Below are 20,220 nucleotides of genomic sequence, written 5' to 3' on the forward strand. Positions count from 1 at the left end.
ATCATTCCTTTCCTGATTCTTCATGATGCCCTGACATTGAGTTTTAATATCCCTCAAATAAGCAAACGTCCATGGAAATGCCTGCAGGGACTAAGAGTGTCAGGGAAGAACTCCTAATCATGCCTTGCTGTTGGAATTTGCAAACATGGTAGATTTATGAATTGATACATTGGCAATTCTATTACCTTCTCCAAGGCAGGGCTTCTCAAACTCAAGTGTGTAACAGAATCACCTGGAGGGCTTATTAAGCTTGAGATTGCCGTCATGACCTCAGTGTTTCTGATTCTGTAGGTCTGGGGTCAGGCCTGGAGAATTGCATTTCTAGCAAATAATCAGAGGATGCTGATGCTGAAGTCCTGGGACCATACCTTGAGAGCCTCCGATGTGAGCTCTCGGAAATTTTTGATAATTTGACTAATGAAGCATGCATTGGTCAATAAAAACAAATCAGTAAAAGTCCTATTGAACCAGTTGTTGACTTGTTGAGTGTGTTCAGGGGCTTTAGTTTTGTCCAAGAAACCTGAGAAGAGACATGTTCAAGGGGATAGGGCTCAATCTGAGTGCTCTGTGTTCACAGGTGAGGTTGGGGGATGGGATAGAGAATAGGGAAGCGGCCCCTCTAACAAGTGACATCATTAAGGTTGAAGCCTGCTCTCTGTTGGTCCAGAGGTGCAAACCAATGATGTCTTTTGATGCCTTGACTTGGAAGTTATTTTCTTAAGATTAAACAAACCTGGCTACCATCTTCTTAGCAAGGCATCAGCCTAAACTGTGGCCCTCTCCACCTCTGAATGATGGCAGAGATAATGTTTTTCTATCTAAAATGATTGGTGTCTGATTTTAGTTCTTCTCTCTTATTCTTTTGGAGTCAAAGTTACTGCCTTGCATAAAGGCTAGGTGTCACCAGGGTCAATATAAAACCAGTCTCTTTCCCCACAGAAAAATGGATCCCGAAAACTGCCCCCAAAATGATTGCTACCTCATTAACATTTGGTTTCCTGTCTGTCTTTGCCAGGAGAAATTGAACGATGCACATACATCAAATACCACTACTCCTCAGCCACCATCCCAAGGAACCTCACTTTCAACATCACGAAGACCATCCGCCAGGATGAGTGGCACGCCCTGCGTAAGTACACCCATTTCCTTCTTTGACTGTGATCTTTGGCTCATGGACTTAAATGCCCACCAACAGCTTGGTCTGGACAGATGGATGTGCCCCCTTCCAAGGCCTCAGCACATGGAAGCAGGTCTTCAAAGTTTCCATATCTGTGGGTCAGAATTGCCTTGGTTGGTTTTGATTGTATTGTAGATCTGAGAAGTCTGCTTCTAAAATTAAGACAAAAACAAAAACAAACAAACAAGAAAGACCAACTAGTTGTTAGACACTGATCAGTGATCTTTCCTCACTGGTAAGCATTTAAGATTTCACCTACCTGACCGAACCAACTCCTGGGATTTCATTCAAGCCTGTCTCCCAGTTGCTTAGAGTATTATTGTGGCAACCTGTTAATCCCTTGTGTCATCCTTTGCACAGGGTGAGATCGCTGTTGATTTTAGGCTGGGTCACATTGGGAGTTTGCTTTTGGGGTCACCAAAGATCTGGTCCTCTACTTACAAGTTTCTGTTTCCCTCGGAGTGTTAGGTTTTGGGACCCTGGTTCTCATGCAATTACTTAGCAAAGATCACAATGTCTGCTTCTATTGTTGGGGAATTTCTTGAGCAGAGATCCTCAGAGACTTAAATAATGATGGAAGTATGACTTAATAAGCAAACAGAGCTAGTTGGCTATTTTCACTCTCCTGTTCCATGGGGGATACCTGCTGTGTGTCATGAAAGCTTGCCCGCATTGTTGGCACGGCTCTTCAGGTGTAAGAACACATCCTTACTCCTTAGTAAGCCTCATGCTGCCCTTGTTTCTTGTCATTTCTTTCCTATTCCAGCTTTTGTCACATGTCCCAAGGTTAAGATTCAATTTACACTGCTATGTGAATGAGGGCCTTTTATTGTTTCTTTATAAAAATGATGGTAAACTTAGATGAAGGCCAAAAACATCTTTCTTCTCCTTATCGCTGTCTGGTTATCTTTTTGCATGCGTGGGCCTCCCAAGGTATGTTTTACTTTTTGGTTTGGCTTAAATCAAACAACTATAGCTTGGAGTGGGAGGAGAGAGAGACAAGTAGCAGTAAACAAAACAGATCAGTCATTCATTGGTTTCAGAAAGAAGCTGTGGCCAGGATGGTTGTTCCTACCTGCCACTGGCCTGAAATGATAGGGCAGGTGTCAGTGGATGGAAAAGCATTACCCAAACGGTTGTCCCTACAAGCTTTGTCATCATGAGAGGCATGGACATGGGCCAGAGAGGTCATGTCTGAAGACTCTTCCTATGTGCTAGCCATTCAGTGAAGCACACTATATGCTATTTAATCCTAATGTGAGTGTTGCCTCAGAGGGTCTAATAATTGGGCTTATTCATTTCCTTTTTGGAGGTAGACATGTAAGGAGCCAACTTCACAAATACCTGACCATGACTGCTTATTTCTCACATTGCTTTGGTGTAGTGCAGTGGTCGGCAAACTCATTAGTCAACAGAGTGGCTAACTGCGGCTCTCCAGCCACATGCAGTCCAACCGCATGCGGCTAAAGAGCCGCAGTTAGCCGCTCTGTTGACTAATGAGTTTGCCGACCACTGGTTTAGTGTAGTCGGTTACAAAAGCTTTAGAGGTTTAGAGGGATGTTCAGGATACATGATAAGCCTTGTTGAATAACCACTTAAATATAATTTAAGTCATAGGAGTCATAATGGAATATAATGGAAGAAGTTACTGATATAACAGCTTCAATTCAAGTTCACTCAGTTCAACCAAAGTTGCTGTATGTCTTTAGGTACTGTCATGCAGTGGATACTGAGGCCCAGCTTACATCTGGAGGCGAAGGAGTGTGGGGGGAAGAGAGATACATTCACACAGCAAGCCATGATTATGACAGAGTAAAATTGTTTCAAGCAATGCAGGTAGTTTGTGAAAGCTTTTCAGCCGGGAGGAGGATTATTTTAGTGTCAATTGCAGTTAGTTGCACAGATGCCCTTCAAGGGAAACCTGATAAAACTCTTCTTGCTGTCTATCCAGTAGACTTTTGGAATGCACATGGGTTGCTCATTGCAGTACCACTGAAAATATGTTGCATGGCACCAGTGAAGGAGGGAGGAGGCTGGTGCTAAGGTTCGTGGAATGTTCTTGAGCCTGATGTTTCCAGGGTCCTCATTCCTGAACTGTAGTGCCGGTGGGTTGGCAAAAACCACTGTGTAGCCTATGCTATGAATTGAGGTGCTTACAGATCTATTTTTAACTGATCAAAACCATTTCTGCCACTGATACTTGCAAGGTTTGGGGCACCGAGTGTTGGTGAAGTAGAGGCTGTCGGTTGGTGTGACTCGTCTGCCTCTTTCACTGAGTGGCCTAATGGGCTGTTTGTTGAGCAGGCAGAGAACATTTGCCATTCCTGACATCGATGACAGCTATTTTTAGCCAGAGGGCAGGTGAGCATCTGTCTCATCTAAAGTTGTTGCTTCATGTCATTGGCAAAGCTGGCATCCTGGGGACACCCGGTAAACGTCCATTCTAGTAAACATTTATCGAAGGTCAGATAGTGATGGCACATAAACCCCCGTGGAAATAAAGTAGAAACTATCAAAGATTAGCAGACTTCTAAGATCAAGCTCTGGAAATTAAAAAAACAGACACAAAAACTCTAATTTATTTACTTGAAAGTCCTTTGCTCTTTAATTTTATTAGTGGGATCAAATACATTCATTTGACACTAAATTGGTTATTATTTTTTAAGTTGACCATAGCATCTTACATTCTATAGTTTTTCTCAGTAGATAATTTTTTGCCAAAGTGAAGAATTTTGATTTTGATTTTCGAAACAACTGGCAAATATTTTGGACTTTGGTTAAATTTAGGTTCTACATTTTTCATCAAGAATTTGCATGTGATCATCAACCATTGACGGAGAAAACAATTTGCAATAAAAATGCACAATTTGGTTTAAAATTTATTCCAATGTCTTTGGAACAGTCAGCCCCACCCATGTGAGGCATAACTATTTGGCTGTGAGCTCATTCACCTTATGGTCAGGTCATCAGCATGTGAAAGACTTCAAATCCAAGTGCAAAGAGATAATAACCACCTTGGGACATAAAGGCCAGGACACCACGTGTGCCTTTGAGAGTGTGTGCGTGTGAGTGTGCATGTGCGTGTGGTAGTCTCCGTGTATGAGGTCTGAATGCTGAGTTGTCTGAGTGACGTGGTGACAAGCCTCTGGCTTTGGATTGGATGGTGATTGCTGGTGACATATTATGTGTGCTGGTACTGGTTTGTCCTTCCACCCTGGCCCGAGCTCCCTGAGAATAGACAGAATATCTTCTGGCCTCAGTCTACCCTGGCCTGGCCGCTGCCCAGGGCAGCCCACCTGCCTTCCTGCTGCCTCTCATTTGGTCCCGGTGTCCAGCCTTTGTGCACTCCTGACCCAGATCCTCCCTCCACCTCCGAGCTGGAGCAGGGCAGGCGAGGGGTCACCAGGCCAGTGAGGACAGGATGGTGGCTGCTGGGGATGAGCTTGTCTAATGCCAATCTCTGGGTGGGTTTTCTGGTTCAGTGTTTTGAGTATGACAGAATCTGATTAGCGGTGGTCAAGGGGAAACAGGTTGGCATCTTATGGTGCTGTCTCCTCCCATAAACTTTTCATTGTGAGCTTGCAGGGCTTGTTTGGAGAATTCTGTGTCCTGTGCCACCCCCAAGAGGTCATCCAAGTGGCTTGAGCTTTGCTCTCCCTGCCATGGGTGTCCCTTTGACATATCCTTTCAGCACAGCCAGGGGACAGGGCAATGCCCAGTGGCAGGACAAGGGGAGATGGTGGGAGTGACCAGGACTGAGCAGTGACCAGGACTGAGCAGCCAGGAGTGGGAGGCAGCAGGGCCTGGGAAGCTGCCACTCTGAGGTGAGTGCGTCTGAAGGAGGGGCTGGCATGGGTGGAGCTGGGCCTGGGGATACACCAGGAGACAGGAAGGCTGGCCTGGGTGTCCAGTGGAAGGTGTGAGAAGGGTGGCCCTTTCTCACCCCAGATCTCCCAATCTACTTGGCAGGAACTCTGGGCAGCTGCCACGGAGGTTCCTTGGGTCAGAGCCCTGAGACTGTGCTGTGAGCTCAGGTTTTCTCATTCTGCTTGGCGTCTTCAAGATGGAGGTTTCAGCTCACAGTTGATTGCCCCTGGCAGAGGGAATCAGGAGCTGGGACTCCACTTCCCTGCAATCAGATCTTCTTATCTTTCAATAGGCTTAGAGTCAGGAAAGCTAGAGTTTTTTTTTTTTTTTTTTTTTTTTTTTTTTTTAAGCCTTCTTCTGTCAAGGCTGAGATTTCAGCTAATTATATCAGATGGTCACAGGGCTCATTTCCAGCTGGCCCCTGGAAGGAGAAAGAGAAATTACCTCCCCCTCTCCCTATTTCCCATCCCTTCTTTCTTGAGGGCATTCACACCACCCTAGTAGACACAAACACACACTCACATAGTGGCGCTGGAAAGCTGAGTCAGGAGAAATAAGACTAGAGGTTGAAGAGGGAGGGAGAAGACAAGGTAAGGGGCTGTGGGGAGAGAGAGGGAAAGAGATAGACAGACAGATGGAGGTGGAGACTGAGACTTTGGGGAGGAACAAGGACATTTCATGGACATGTGGCTGAGAGGGAGAAGAAATCAAAATCCAGACTGTCTTGCCTGATGCAGACATGTGGCTCTCTGTCCCCAAATCTTGTGACCACTCACAGTGGGGGCCTGTTGGTTAGCTCAGTCTTGGGGACCAGCTGCATGGTGAGAAGCTCAGCCTATCCAGCTCTCTGGTATGTATTTTGGTGGTCAAGTCCTACCTAGTCTTTCCTCATCTGCTTTTTTCACGGCCTCTTCCACAACCCCCCTCTTTCCAGAATTAGCGCATCCTGTGTCCTGTGCCACCCCCAAGAGGTCATCCAAGTGGCTCGAGCTTTGCTCTCCCTGCCATGGGTGTCCCTTTGACATATCCTTTCAGCACAGCCAGGGGACAGGGCAATGCCCAGTGGCAGGACAAGGGGAGATGGTGGGAGTGACCAGGACTGAGCAATCAGTGACCAGGACTGAGCAGCCAGGAGTGGGAGGCAGCAGGGCCTGGGAAGCTGCCACTCTGAGGTGAGTGCGTCTGAAGGAGGGGCTGGCGTGGGTGGAGCTGGGCCTGGGGATACACCAGGAGACAGGAAGGCTGGCCTGGGTGCCCAGTCCTGTAACCATCTGTGATCCCATCCAGCCATCCCAGGTACTGCCCACCTCAGGGCCCTGTGCTGCTTCTTGCCTCTCCCCTCTGGCACTGGCCTTCTCGCCTTAGACTTAAGTGTGCTCTTTGCCCAATGGCACTAGCCCTCTCCTTTATCAGTGGGTTAGTCTGCATCTCCTGGACCAACCTGCTCATCGACCCTCCGGAACTTCCTCCCATCAAGACCCCTGGCCTCCCAGCCCACAAGTTGCCTGGACCCCTGGTCTCTCATTCTTCAGCCATCCCTGGTTCTGACAAGATGAATGTGGTAGAGTACAGGGGTTGGGATGGAAAGAACATACATAATTATAACAATGAAAACCACCTCTTCGTTCCTATCAGCTATAGTGCTCCTTGGGGGCTGGGAGTGGCTTGGGATTTCCTCCTAGGAGCCCAGTCCCCGTTGTTCTGGCTCCTTTGCAGGCCAGGTAACCCAGCCAGGGCTGCCCCTCGGGCCTCGGAAAAATCTGAGACCAGGACTCAGAATCCAGGCCTGCATTCTAGCGGACTCCCTCCAGCTATTTTTTTTCTTCTGTTTTTGGCTGATGTTATGTAAAACAGCTTAATGAGGTAAACATCCCAGACTTTGGAAGCTCAGGTCCCCTGCAGCGTCAGCCATTTTCCTTAGCATACAGCCGCATCTGAGCGCAGCCAGCAAGGCCCTCACTGTGTGCAGTCTGTTGTGAGCCACCTCTTGCTTGCAAGACGCACAGCCATGGGGGTCATTCAGCATGAAGCCATCCCCGGAACTTAGAAACTCAACCAACAGAGCATCACCATATGCCACTTGGTATTCTAAAGTCTTTGCCTTTTGCAAATTATCCCACATCTTTTTTTCCCAACACACCCTTGCAGAGGATGTCATAAACCTTTCAGGAGGCCCACAGTCTGAGCCCACAGGCTGCCCCATGCCCATTCTCCCAGAGCCCCAAAGGGGTTTCTGCAGCAAACCAGGCAGGGTAGACCATCATCGCCTAAGGTAGAATTGCACCTAGGCCTGCTTTTGCAGTGGGAACTCATGCCCGGACACTCCTTGCTTGTGTCAAAACTTATCTGTGCTCTGTCCCATCTGCTCAGGGGTCTGCTAGACAACAGCTTTACTAATTTGATGAGCTTGTTTGAGCTAAGATGTTAATGTCTTCTTGGACTACCTTCCCTGATAGCATTTTGTCATTCAGGAGACCTAACTCAAAGAAATGACAGTGAGGTGATTAAAGGTTGTGTGGAGATACGTTAGCACATGCTGCTGTCCATCCCACCTGCTTAGATGGCTGGCCTGGCCAGGGGTCAGTGACAGAAAAGAAGGGTTCTTAGGAGTAGGGAAGGGAGGAGGCCTGGCGTAGGGGTGGGGCGAGATAGGGTACAACCTTTTCTGTGAAAGACATCCGTGTACTGAAACAAATCTGAGAGCCACTGTGTGATGTAATTGCAGTCTTCAAGCCACAATTCATCGGAATGTGCGGGTCCAATTTCCGTGGTGGGAATTGGTTGGAAGTGTGGCCTAGAGGCATTCTCTCAGCTTCTGCAGGCTGGAAGTTGTTCTTTTCCCACCAAGCATACTGATGAGGATGCCACAAAGGAGAACTGGGCACAACCCCCTGGCATCCTTCATCCATTTGCTCATTTACTCATTCAGGATTCATGGGGTGCCTATTCTGGGAGGAGCCCCGTGGTAGGTGCTGCAGGGGATATTAAAAGGTACTCTGCTTTCCAAATTGGATGATGTATTTCCAGGTGCCAACCAGGCAAAGGATCAAGCTGCTTGTTGCTTAATGTTTATTGACTACCCAGAGAGCGCAGGCTCATGCTGTTGACACGCACACATCACAGGTCCCGACCTGCACACAGAAATCAGCAAGGATTCATTGCAGGGGGAATGAAAAGCAAAATAGAAGACAAAACTACCATATCACAGAGGCATGGCCTGCTTTTCATAGTGAGGGAGAAGCAGGGATGGTCTACGATCTGCCTCTTCTTGTTCCTCTGGGAAGGGGGGGGGGTCTGTCCCAGCTCCAGATGCTGATTGTGGCAGGTGATTTATCTTTCCAATAGGTAAGCCAGAGCTCATTGTCCCGCAAGCCACGCAGTGAGGGGTGGAACCAGGCCAGAAGCTGCGTGAGAGTTCCATTGGGCAGGGACAGCTCAGCAGCAGGGAGTCTGGGTTGAATGTGAAACACAGATGTCTGGGCAGCAGACACTTGTCGTCAGGCCGTGGCTCAGCAGCTGCTCCTTTGGGGCCTCAGGACTGCAGGGTTCAGGAAGGAGGAGGCTTGGCTAAAGGAATCTGGCATATTAGAAATGAGAATGAGAAATAGAGAACAGTGGCTATAAGAGAAACTGCACTTTGAGGACTGAGGTACATGGGTTTGTGTATTGTGCCCCAAACAAGGTGGGAGACCTTTTGAGTCAGAGCAGCAGTTTCAAATAGTGATCAGGATTGGTCCTGGGCGGTGGGGGTGAGGCCACTTCTGAGGATGGTGGTAGGACAATGAGGGTGGGGTGGGGAGAGAGGTCTGGGAACCAGAGTGACTTAACAGAAGTAGTCATAGGTTCTCCATTCTGTCAGAAAGGTCCTGTCAGAATCTAGAACGGAGCTACTCACAATGGCCTATGGACCAGCAGCACCAGCGGTAGCTGGGAACTGGTCAGAAATGCATGTTCTTGGGCACAGCCCAGTCCCAGTAGGTCAGACTCTCTGGAGCTGGGGCCCAGGCGTCTGTGAGATCCTTAGCCCATTAAAGGTAAAGGACTCTTGGTCTGGAGGGCATTGGTGGTCAGAGACGGCTCAGAGGAGGGAGCCGGGGTGGGCTTTGCATGGGAGCCAGCAGATCATTGTGTTTGGCACAGCCTCCCACAGGACTTCTAAGTTGTGTCGTTGTGAAACTGGACACAGTGGGTCTGAGGCTGCTTGTCACTATTTGAGCCAAATTAAGTAGAGACAGGGTTGAATAATATATGAGTGTTCATTTTAATAATGCTGCATGCTGGGAGAGCAGCAGGTCATCCTGTAAATTCTGCTGTCAACCTCCCTGTCCCCCCTCCACTTGCCAGTTGCTGTGATTACAAACACACAAGGGAGAAGATAGCTACATGCAGCTGTGAGGAAAGGGGAGGGAAGGGTCTGGCCTTCAGGAGCTCGAAGTCTGCTAACAAGGTGGCTAATCTTCCATGATGTTACAAACAGCTCAGCCCCTTCCTGGGACTAGAGAATGGTTAGCGTTCCTGAGAAAAACTCCAGGAGAGGGTCAGGGTCTGGGCACAGCAACCAAATCAAAGCGTGTCCTGTCCTTAGTCTGTTCTCAAATGTATTTCTTTTCTGAGTAATGGACACATCGAGGCATCTTATCTTTTTACAGCCTTGCTTCGTCCTCCAGTTTCCCAGGGCCTGTAAGAAAACTGCTTAACTCTAGTTAGTAAGGTGAATAATTACCAAGTATCCATGGGTTTATCCTTATTATGTGCCTTTCTTCACTATCAATTAGTCTGTTTCTATTTGGTTATAGTGGTCATTTACTTTCCTTCCACATTTCTTTTTGTTAATTATGAAAAAAAGCATGGAAGAGCAAAGATGTATTTCCTTTTGTTGTTTTACATTTTATGTGTTATCTATGACCATCCTCCTAAATCCTCCTAATATCGAGTCTCAAGTCTCCATCTCATGTTTCTAACATCCTCCTTCATTCAGAAATAGCTTCAAGCTCCCGAAGTCATGGGGCATTGGATGGAGTCCCAGCTCTGTCGCTCTCTAGGTGTATGGTCCTGGGCAAACGGAGTGTTTTGAAGTGAGCAGACTCATCGCTAAAATGCATGTAAATAATACCTGTCTTGAGAGTTATTATAAAATTTAAATCAAATAAAATGATTCATGCAAAATCAGTTGGTGACTCTGTAAAGTCTGTACCAAGCAGTGGTAGGTGCTATTGCTGTTGGGACACGGAGCTGTGCCAGACACCAAGGTCCCTGTGGGAGCTGGAGGGAAGGCTCTGAAGTGACATGTCACGGACTCTGCAAGGTCTGTGTGAGCGAGTTTGCCTTGTGCATGGCTGTACGTGTGGGTGGGCCTGTTGTGGGTTTGCTGTCTGCACAGGTGTGTGTGTGTGTGTGTGTGTGTGTGATGGGAACTTCCATCGATGTTTATGGTGTGGGAGTAGAAAGTGGCTGAGAGTACTATTTGCTGAATGACAACAGTGTGGCATATTGTGAAGGGAGTCTCGGAACAGAAAATCATCGGTGCTTGGTATCCTTGGTGGGTTAGCAGCGGCATAAGAGGCCCTCTCATTTATCAGTTGTGTCCAATAAGAGTGCAGTGTAGACAATAACATAGGCTCTAAAAGAAGGTTTATACACCCAGTATCTAAACAGTAACATTTTCAGAGCTTTGAACATAAACACACTCTGAGCACGTTTGTATTGAAATTGTTGAGGGGAGTATGGAAACCACTGTGTCCTTCTCCTAACTGCTGCAGCCCACCCCTGCCTTACAGGAAGGCTGTGCTTTCCAAAATGTACCATGATCAGATCCCCTATCCTATTTCTGAAATGAAAACACATGTCCCCAGAGAGGATACTGTGAGAGTATCCGGGGACTAGGGAAAGGAGGGTCCAGAAGAACATGGGAGGTGCTGATTGGGACCAAGGGGAGGCAGTGGAGGTGATATTCCCCTACTCAGGGAAGGAGTGCTTCTTATCTCCACCTCAGTGCTCATGGGGATGCTGGCTGAGGTCCTGGACTCTGCCATTCTGTGTTTCAGCTACAAAGGACCATGAGTTGCAGGGAGATAGCTTGGCCTTGGAGCTTGGGAGCCATCAGTTAGCTGAGAGGGGGCTGCAGCTCAACCTGGCCTGAGTCCCCTAGGAACTGCTTCATAGCCATGACCATGGGGAAAAGATGGAACTTAGTCCTGACAAGGGAGGTATTCCAGGGAAGTAGGCTCTGAAGTGCCAAGTCCATGCAGTGGGCAGAAGGCAAGAGTCAGACCCAAAGTGCAGGTAAGGTGGAGTGAGTAGGGGCCCCTGGACAGACCACAAAACACGGCTAAGGCCATTGACTCTGCCATTGCTCAGGTTATGAGGACTCGCAGTGTTGGCTGCAGAGAGGAATGCTAGATTTCTCTATTCATGACCAAGCAGAAAGGCTGCATGAGCTGCTTAGGTTTAAGGACATTTTGTTGGATACTGTTTGAGTGATAAAACTACTGGGTTGAGCACATGGGGCATATGGTAAAGGCCTTTTGAGATGATTCTTGGGGCTGATGCTTTCTGCCTCCTGCACCTTCTTTATCTTCCCCTGAGAGCTGACTCTGGCTTGAGCTTGGAAGTCATTGTGGGCTAAGAGGCCTGCATGGCGCTGGGTCATAAAGTACTTCTCCATGGAGTGGAGCCTTGCTCATGCAGAACTGGAATTTACTGTGTGGGGATGAGAGGTAGAGCCAAGCCTTAGCCAATAATAGCATTATTTATTTATCTTACTTCATATTCCATGCTTTTCTATCTCAGGAACCTGTCCTGGAAGGTTGGTATAGGATACAATGCAAACATTCTTAGAGTCTTTACAATTCAACATTCCAGCCTGCACCATCCAATAGAACTTTCTGTAATGATGGAAATGATCTATAAATCTGCATTTCCTGTTATTATAGCCATGAGCAACATATGGCTATTGAGCTTTTAAAAAAAGATATTTATTTTTAGTGATTTCAGAGAAGAAGGGAGAGGGAAAGAGAGATAGAAACATCAGTGATTAGAATAATTGATCGGCTGCCTCCTGCACGTCCCCTACTTGGGGATCGAGCCCACAGTCCTGGGGAGGTGCCCTGACCTGCAATTGAACTGTGACCTCAGGAGCAGATGCTCAACCACTACAGCATACTGGCTGGGCGATTACTGAACTTTAGAAATATCACTAGACTGCCTGCCTAATGCAATTTAAATCATTGCAGGTAGCCAGTGGCAGAGCAGTTCTGAACAAACACTCCTCAAATTTTTTAAATATAGATTTTATTTACAAATCACAAACTGTCGATTATGAGCATTTATACATTGAAAACAAAACCAGATACATTATCTATGTGCTCCAGCCATTTAGGGTCTCGTCATTACCTGTGGGCCGGGCTGCCCCAGGTACGGTTCCCTGGGGAGTCGACTCTGAGATAGAGTTGAGCAGGAGGTTTATGGAGTGCCCTTAGAATTCACACCTGAGGAAAGGAAGGACAGAAGCAGGTTAGACAGGGGAAGTCAAGCTCTGATGCTGGCCTGCAACACCCCTTGGAGTGCTGCGGTCCCACATGGCCCACAAGAGGTTCCCGGTTGGCCCAGATAGCTAGCTCTCACCCTCCCACACTCGCTACTTCTTGGATGTGGGCCATCAGAAGAGGGGGGCCCAGTGTCTGAGCCATTCTGGTAGGGGCTGACCCTGAAGGCTGATAGCCCTCCCAGAACTAGGGCATCAAGTCCTTCCATGGAGGGCTCTGGGAAGTGCCAGTGCCCACCAGGCAGGCATTTGACTGAGTGACACTTTGAGATAGCCAGTGAGGTGACTAAGACTCAGACATTAAGACCTCACCCAAAGCTACAGCCAGTAAGAGACAAGAGGCAGAACTTTGTGACAGCAATGTTCATGCTCTTTCCTCACCCCAAGGAACCCCACCTATACCTTATGACAGTGGTCGCCAACCTTTCAGACTTCATGGACCACCAGTGGTCCAGGGACCACTGGATAGTGACCACTGTCTTATGAGACAGTCCTATTCACTATTTTCTCCCCTCTCTGTCTGTTTCCCCAAATATGCTATATTTTTATTATCCCAAAGAGTGGCCCCTTTATTCTCCACTCCTCCCCACCGCCAGCTTCTCACTCTTCACCCATTATCTCAAGTAAATGAAGGACCTTCCCCCCTGCTCCCCCCTTAAGAGCAACTGGGCTAGCTACCCACCTCCATCCACAAGCTCTGCTATTCAAAAGAAATGAGAGAAAGCTATTTATTTTCCTCTTCTCTGTTTTTCTTTTTCATTTAATTACTGGTATCACAACAGGACTTTTTTTTCTATTGCTTTTCATTGCAAATGTGTAGTATTTTGTCCACATTATGAGTTAAATAGGCTTTTGTGGACTAGCCTAGAAACCCAATCACCATTTATAACAGACACAGCTTCTCTGGAAATGGGTTCTGAATTCTAAAAACTGGCTTACAAATGAGGTTTTAGAATGAAATTCATTTCAAAGCTGGTGACTGTCGTTCAACTTTTAGGCAAGTTTGCCTCTGAATGTTGTCGCTGCATCCCCTCTTCCTACATCTGTTGTTCTTCAGCTGGATCCCCCGAATCAGGCACCCTCAGCGGGGTGAAAGCTCAGACTCCCCCATCCCTTATTCTCAGCCCATAATCAACTGCCGATACAAAGTTAATTAATGCCCCATGAGGTGTGCTGTGTATGCTTATCTGAAATTCAGAAACCCAACCAAGAGACTTCGAGCATCCTTGGTGTGAGTTATCGTACTGTCTCAGACCCCACCTCTCAGTTCACGTTGGCAAAATGAGACTAATTATGTAACATTTCCCAAGGCTCTCTGCTTGGGCACCTGGCACCAAATTAGAAACGAGCATTCAGGAGTGTGTGTGTGTGTGTGTGTGTGTGTGTGTGTGTGTGTGTGTGTGACACCTTCTGAGGCTGAGAGGCTGGGTGTGGGGTGACATCACATGGGACCTACGACAGCAATCATTTTCCACACCCCATTCCGCGAGCTCACTCCTGGAGCTTCTAGATGTTGCACAGTTGCCAGGGAAACAGGGAAAAGAAATTGTAGGAAAGCTACCTCTTCCCCAAGCTCCTGGGAACATCCTTCTGGGGGGTGTGGGTGAAGGAGAAGGAAGGGAAGGATCCTTCAGGCTGTGAGTAGGGGAGAAATGTGACACTGAGCCAGAATCCCCCTCCCTTCCCCTCTCCTCCCTTCCTTCAGTCTGGCTTTGTCTGAGTGTCACATCAGCTCTCTGTTCTGCTGCCTATTCCCCATCTCTCCTCCCCCGCAACCCCCCTCCCCTCACGTTGTGGTTGCAGTAGGGCCTACCTCAAAGGAAGTAAAAATGACTTCTCCACACCTCCACTCTCAAAAAGAGCAGGGACCTCTGGTTTATGGTTAAGGTTTAAAATCCAGCTGTTCAGCTTGGCAGAGTGACAACAATGTGCAACTAAAAAAAATGACTAACTTGGCTCTATTTCCTCATTAAATTGGAGGAGAAGGGCTGGGATCCTGGTTTGCAGTTCTTTGGCGCTCTGGGTAACAAGGAGATGTCTTTGGTGTTCTTGGACGGACCCGGCAGGATCTTCATTCCTGGTGTTGACTGAGGGCCTGCGTGTGCACAGCATCTGAACGAGGCAGAGGAGGAGAGGCACACAGAGCACAAAGAGCAGAGATGTCAGCTGGAGGCTGCAGGGGCCTGTGCTACGGACGTGAGCAAACAGCATGTTATTAGCAGCGTCCAGAGGGGGAAGAGAGTATGTCAGTCCAGGCTATAGGGACAGGAATAGTGGCCTATGAAATGGGCCTAAAGGACTTCATTTATTCAAGTTATTGAGTTCCTACTATTTATCAGGAACTATTGTAGGGACTAGATGAAGGAGGCAGCAATTCTTGCCTTCATGGAGCTTGCATTCTGGTGTAATGATCGATCGATCGTTACCACCTATTGAATGCTTAACTTGGGCCCACAGCTGCAGTATATCCTGAGGTGCATCATTTCACTTACACACCACTGCCCTATGAGGAGCATGCTAGTATTATTATATCTCTCTCACTGATGAGGAAACTGAAGCTTAGAGGTTAAATAACTCACCATATAGCCACATGGTGTGAGCATTATGGCTTTATGATACCTTAGGAAATTCACCTGCCAGCCATGCATGGGATGGATGGAGCTGGGCGGAGTCTGGACTCTGAGGAGCCCTCTGTGATATTCCAGGCCTGAGGTCGGTGGCTGGGCCTGGCCTCTCAGCCATGGATACATGAGACTTGAGAAAACCTGGAGCTGAAGTCACCTGCTAAGCGGGTGTGCTTTGGGGGAGGACTGGTCTGAAGGAGCCAATGCTAACACACTCCCTAGGAGCACAGGGCTGTCCTGAGGCCCATTAATACTAACTGTTGGCATGACATGTGGGAAAGTATGCTTTCCTTAGAGTGTGGGGAAGAATGACTATATTTTGTTGAATTAAGTACATTTTTCTCTATGTACATAGACATAAGGTATATTCATTACATTCAAGTGCTAATTCAATTCAGCACATAATGAATGCCTGAATCATATATCTCCTTGGCCTTCTTGTCTCAAGGCTAACAACTATTTTCATTCTGTTATTAAACAAGACCACTTTGATCATGCCATTAATCTGTGAAAATTAGTTTTCAAATGTATGCTACCCTTAAATAAATTTAAACATACCAGGCTCTCCAAAAATTTCCCCCAGGATAAAATTGTCAATTGCAACATGATTCGCAAATTCACTAATTACTCTTGAACTCAGATTTAAGAACATAGTAGATTTTCTTCTCTCTTTGGATATTTAAACTGGATTCCCACCTGGGGATCATGACAGGGTGGGAGAGCAATGACTGACTCTCAGAAGAGGGGTTCTTCTGCTTTACCCGGCCGGCGCTGTGAATAATTCAGCAGGGTCCCAGGCTCCCTTTTCCTTTCTTGAGGTTGAGCATATTAAAATTGCATGGCCAGAGGACACATGGGAGGAAATGGTTGGTGCCTCCACATCAGCTGTCACAACGTCCAACACAGTCTCAGAACACCCTCAGCTCTCCTTCTGGGGTCACTGAGCTGCCATCAGCTGGGAATGGCAATGGGTGAATGACGTGTCTCCCCTACATGTGGTGGTGTTCCTCCATTCCCTCGAAGCCATCGACATGGAAAGCTGTCTTAATGCTCGCTATTGATCATCTTAGTCAGCATTGTCGGCCTGATCATTAAGTATTTATGGTTTACTGTGCATAGGGTAAGTGCTGAACAGACGAGGCACTGTTTTAGAAGCTTTCCAAGACGATCTAATTCATCTCCTCCAGTGACTGGAATCTCCAGAGAATGCATCTAAACTAAAGAGTCAATTGATTATAGTCAGTACTATGTTGTGTTTTGTGTGTGTGTGTGTATGTGGTGAGAGGAGGGGGTGAGGTGGGGGCGGGGAGGTTGAGTACACTGCTGATGGAGAATAATTTTAAAAAATAATTTTTGAAAAATGCTCTGGTTCTTTTGAAACATTTTTTTCATGGGTCACTGTATAAAGTTTCTAAGACCAGCTTGAATTCAATGTGGAAGCTGTAAAAGGTGGGAACCAAATGAGACTTAAAACCCCACAGACTCAGGTCAAGCCTATTTGAGTAGTCAGGGAGACTAAAACCAAACATTAACTCGGGCTAATCTGTAAGGAGGAAGGAAATTTGAAACAGGCATTGTCAGCAGATGCCATTCTAGACAGCAAGCATTTGGCTCCTGAATGTGGGCAAATCCTTTAAGTCTATGGTGGCAATCCTTCCACCTAAACAGCTGGCCCATTCCCAGTTCCTTTTTCTTCCTCATCAGATTAGGATTTTATCCTCCTCCTGTTTTTTTTTTTTATCAGTTAATTTCTTTGCTTCTGATTATTGAATTGAAGTGTCACTATAGAAAATGTTGACAGAAAAGTATAAAAGAACAGAGAAACATCTTCTAAAATTTCATCACCAAGAGACAAATTATTATTGTGCCTTATGTCTTTTTGCATTTCTATTGATGGCATATAAATCATACTTTATATATAATATTGTATCCCATTTTTATTTATGATTATAAGCATTTCCTCTTGTCATCAAAACTCTTTATAAACATAATTTTAATGGTATAATAATTTTCTACCATGCAGATATACATAACTTACTTAATCTTCTAGTGTTAACCATTTATATTGTGCTAGTTTGACATTGTTATGATAATGTTGTAATGATAATCCTTATGCATAAATCTTGACCATAATTTTGATTATTTAATAAATTCCTAGAATGGTGTCATTAGCTCAAAAGACACATACTTTTTAAAAGTTCTCGATGTATAATGAAAAATTGTGTTCCTGTAAGGTTGAGCCAGTTTATCTACATTGAAAATTCTTTTTTCACTCAGGTAGGAGAGAGGTTGAATTTGAAGAAATGGTTATTAGCCATTGTATTTCTCCCTTTCACATTCTCACTTCATTTGCTTTGCCTTTACTTTCTAATTACTTTACCTTTCCCCATCTCAAATAAATTAATCTGTCTTCGGAATGTGTGCCTCTTGGCCAGTTCTCCTGTCTTGTCTCCCTACTCTGTTTCTCATATTTAATCATTTGTTCCCTTTTTTGTATGCTCCCTCTCAGGGCTAAAGAGGTTGACAACTCTTGGATTAGAGGCACCAAGCCCTAATCAGTGTTCAGAAAAATGAAGCTCAGTGGTTACTTAAAGGGGTTCAGGAGCATTTGGGATTTTATGGCTTTTGGAGTGGTTAATACTTTGGGAAACTCCAGGAGGAACGAGACATTGTCCTGTTTGCATCTGTGTCTCTAGCGCCTAGAACGGAGCTGGCCCACCAGAGAAGGCAGGGTGCCTGGTACATCTCTGATGAATGAACAGACAAAGCCTCTCCTGGGTTCCAGATCCTTCTCAGGGATTGGCTCTCCTGGCTCACTGCTCTGTCACTGAGTCAGGGAAGAACAACAGGGCTGCCAAGAAAATTTGAAATTAATTTGCATTTTGTGATTTGTACAAAAGTGTAATTAGATTTCTTCTCCAGAGGTAATCCATTAATGCAATCGATGATTGTAGTTACTCAGTATGTAACCTTAAAAAATTGCTGATGTCTCATTAAAAACAAACATTTGCTTAGTAAAATAATTCTACACCCAGTACCAGCCATTTCTCTGTGTTTTTTTGTTTGTTTGCAGGAGACATTATGTCCCTTCTGCAGCATCCCTGGTTAGAGATAGAAGGCAGGACTGCTGCCCTCTCAGTGGCCACACCTGCAGGTCGGAGAGCTGGTGCTCTCGGTGGGCAGCAGAGTGGCCAGGCCTTTCACTATCAGGTAGTTCTCCCACAGCTGGCCAGGCAGTGCTTCGGACTGTCAGCCACATGATCTAGTCAGCATTGCTTTCCCCAATACAGCTTAACTCTTAGTTGAAAGAAAAATGTAGGAATTGATTAAGTATTATATTAATTAACTCACGGGAAGTTAGGGGATCAACTTCCTCCTGCCTTCTCCTATAACTTCCATTTTTTCCCCCCTCTTGCCAGAAAGCTTTCCCTAATTCAGTGCCATTCATGGGCTCCAGCCGACCTACCTTTAACAGCAGGCAGGCCTGTGCCCATCAGGGGCCCTGCTCCAAGGCCCTTGGAGACCCAGAGTCTTCAGGCTGCCAGCCGGGGAGCAAGAGGCTGGTAATGGAGACATCACCACCTGGCTGAGAAAAGCTAGAGATCATCAGAGCACTATGGGGAGCTGCCCTCTCAGTCACCAATGGGGAATAGATGATGGCAGTTCCATTAGCTGGAAAATTCTGTAACTCAGAGCAGATGGAGGGAGAGTGTATTGATTGGCATGTGATAATCTTGGAGGAGTCTTATCAGTTCTGAGATTCAGAATCAATCTCCCATCCTCCTCTTTCCAAGGGGGTTCGGTGCCACTTTTGTCTATGTCACTGTCAGCACACTATTTTGTATGAACATTTTCATTTTGCTGCAGTGTTGTCCACCCTAGGGCAAAGAAGATGTCTCATCCACCTTTCAATCCCAGTGTTGGTCTGATACCTGGCAAATAGTAGGCATGAAAACCATTGCTTTAATTAAAAGAAGTGAAAGTGTGTGAGACTGGAGGTGCTGGGTGCAGGTTAGCTTGAAGCATGATGAATCTGGCTCTGAGAATTGAAGGTAGAATTTATTGCTCTCAGCGGGGCGAGCTTTGTTCTGAGGAAGAATTTTCTCTCTTTTCCATATTAACTCTGGAAACCTTTCTCTAAGTGCGAGTCTTCCATAGCCCTTCCTCTGTTTTGGGCTGGTCCTTCTCGGGGTTCCTATGCATCTCAGCACAGACGGAACGGAACGTTCATGTCACACTGGGCTGTGTGCTCTGTCAGGGAAGAGTCTTGTCATGCAGACATTTCTGGGAGCTCAGTGTTTGGAAAGCCTGGGTCACTGACTTGAGGCTGTGCTAGTCAAAAGGATGTTGAGGCCTGTGAATGCTCCACCAAAAAGTACGTCTCCCGTTTGAAAAGTCACCTGGTTCAGGTTCTCTATCTTCATTGGCCCTGTCACATGAAATAGTCCCCAGGGTAGAGATTCCAAATTGTGGTCCCAGAGATTCCAAATTGTGGTCCCAGGGACACCAGCTCCAGAATCACCTGAGTGGGCTTGCCAAACCGCGGATCTTTGTTCTGCCAGTTCAGACTCTGAAGATATTACTGCATGCTTGCTAATGTTGGGTAGCTCCTGCCTAGAGCTGGGGAGTTGGCCTGCCTAAAAGCAGTGGCCCTAAAAGATGTCTGGTCCAGATGGCACCCTTCCACAGCCTGCCCGCCTTTTGTTGGTCTATGTTATACAGAAAGCCCGTGACACATGTTGTTGAGGTGAAAACGTGAATACAGTGCTGCCTCTGTCCTCTTTTGCTTAAAATGTAAGGTCTATGATCATACATAATTAACTTCAACCAAGGGCACCCTGGGGCAAATGAAATGCCATAGGGAGTGGGGAGGAGGCGAGGTCATCTTATTGAAGGTAGGATAATCTGGTGAGACTTTTAAGGAAGGAAGGACTCAAAGAGGACCTGGAAAAGCAGATAGGACTTCCCAGGCAGATGAGGGAAACAATGTTTGCTCAACGGATGGAGCC

The 20,220-nt window shown here is 46.5% G+C and overlaps 1 protein-coding gene across 1 annotated transcript in view; it reads left to right on the forward strand.

Annotated features, from left to right (window-relative positions):
* Positions 1-20,220, forward strand: part of TMEM178B (transmembrane protein 178B) — a 335,310-nt gene that overhangs the window by 117,973 nt on the left and 197,117 nt on the right. The window contains exon 2 of the mRNA XM_036428780.2: positions 1,016-1,129. Within this exon, the coding sequence (XP_036284673.1) occupies positions 1,016-1,129 (114 nt within the window). The remainder of the gene's footprint in view (positions 1-1,015; positions 1,130-20,220) is intronic.

Source organism: Pipistrellus kuhlii, unplaced genomic scaffold (assembly GCF_014108245.1).
Source record: "Pipistrellus kuhlii isolate mPipKuh1 unplaced genomic scaffold, mPipKuh1.p scaffold_m20_p_10, whole genome shotgun sequence".
Lineage (NCBI taxonomy): Eukaryota > Metazoa > Chordata > Mammalia > Chiroptera > Vespertilionidae > Pipistrellus > Pipistrellus kuhlii.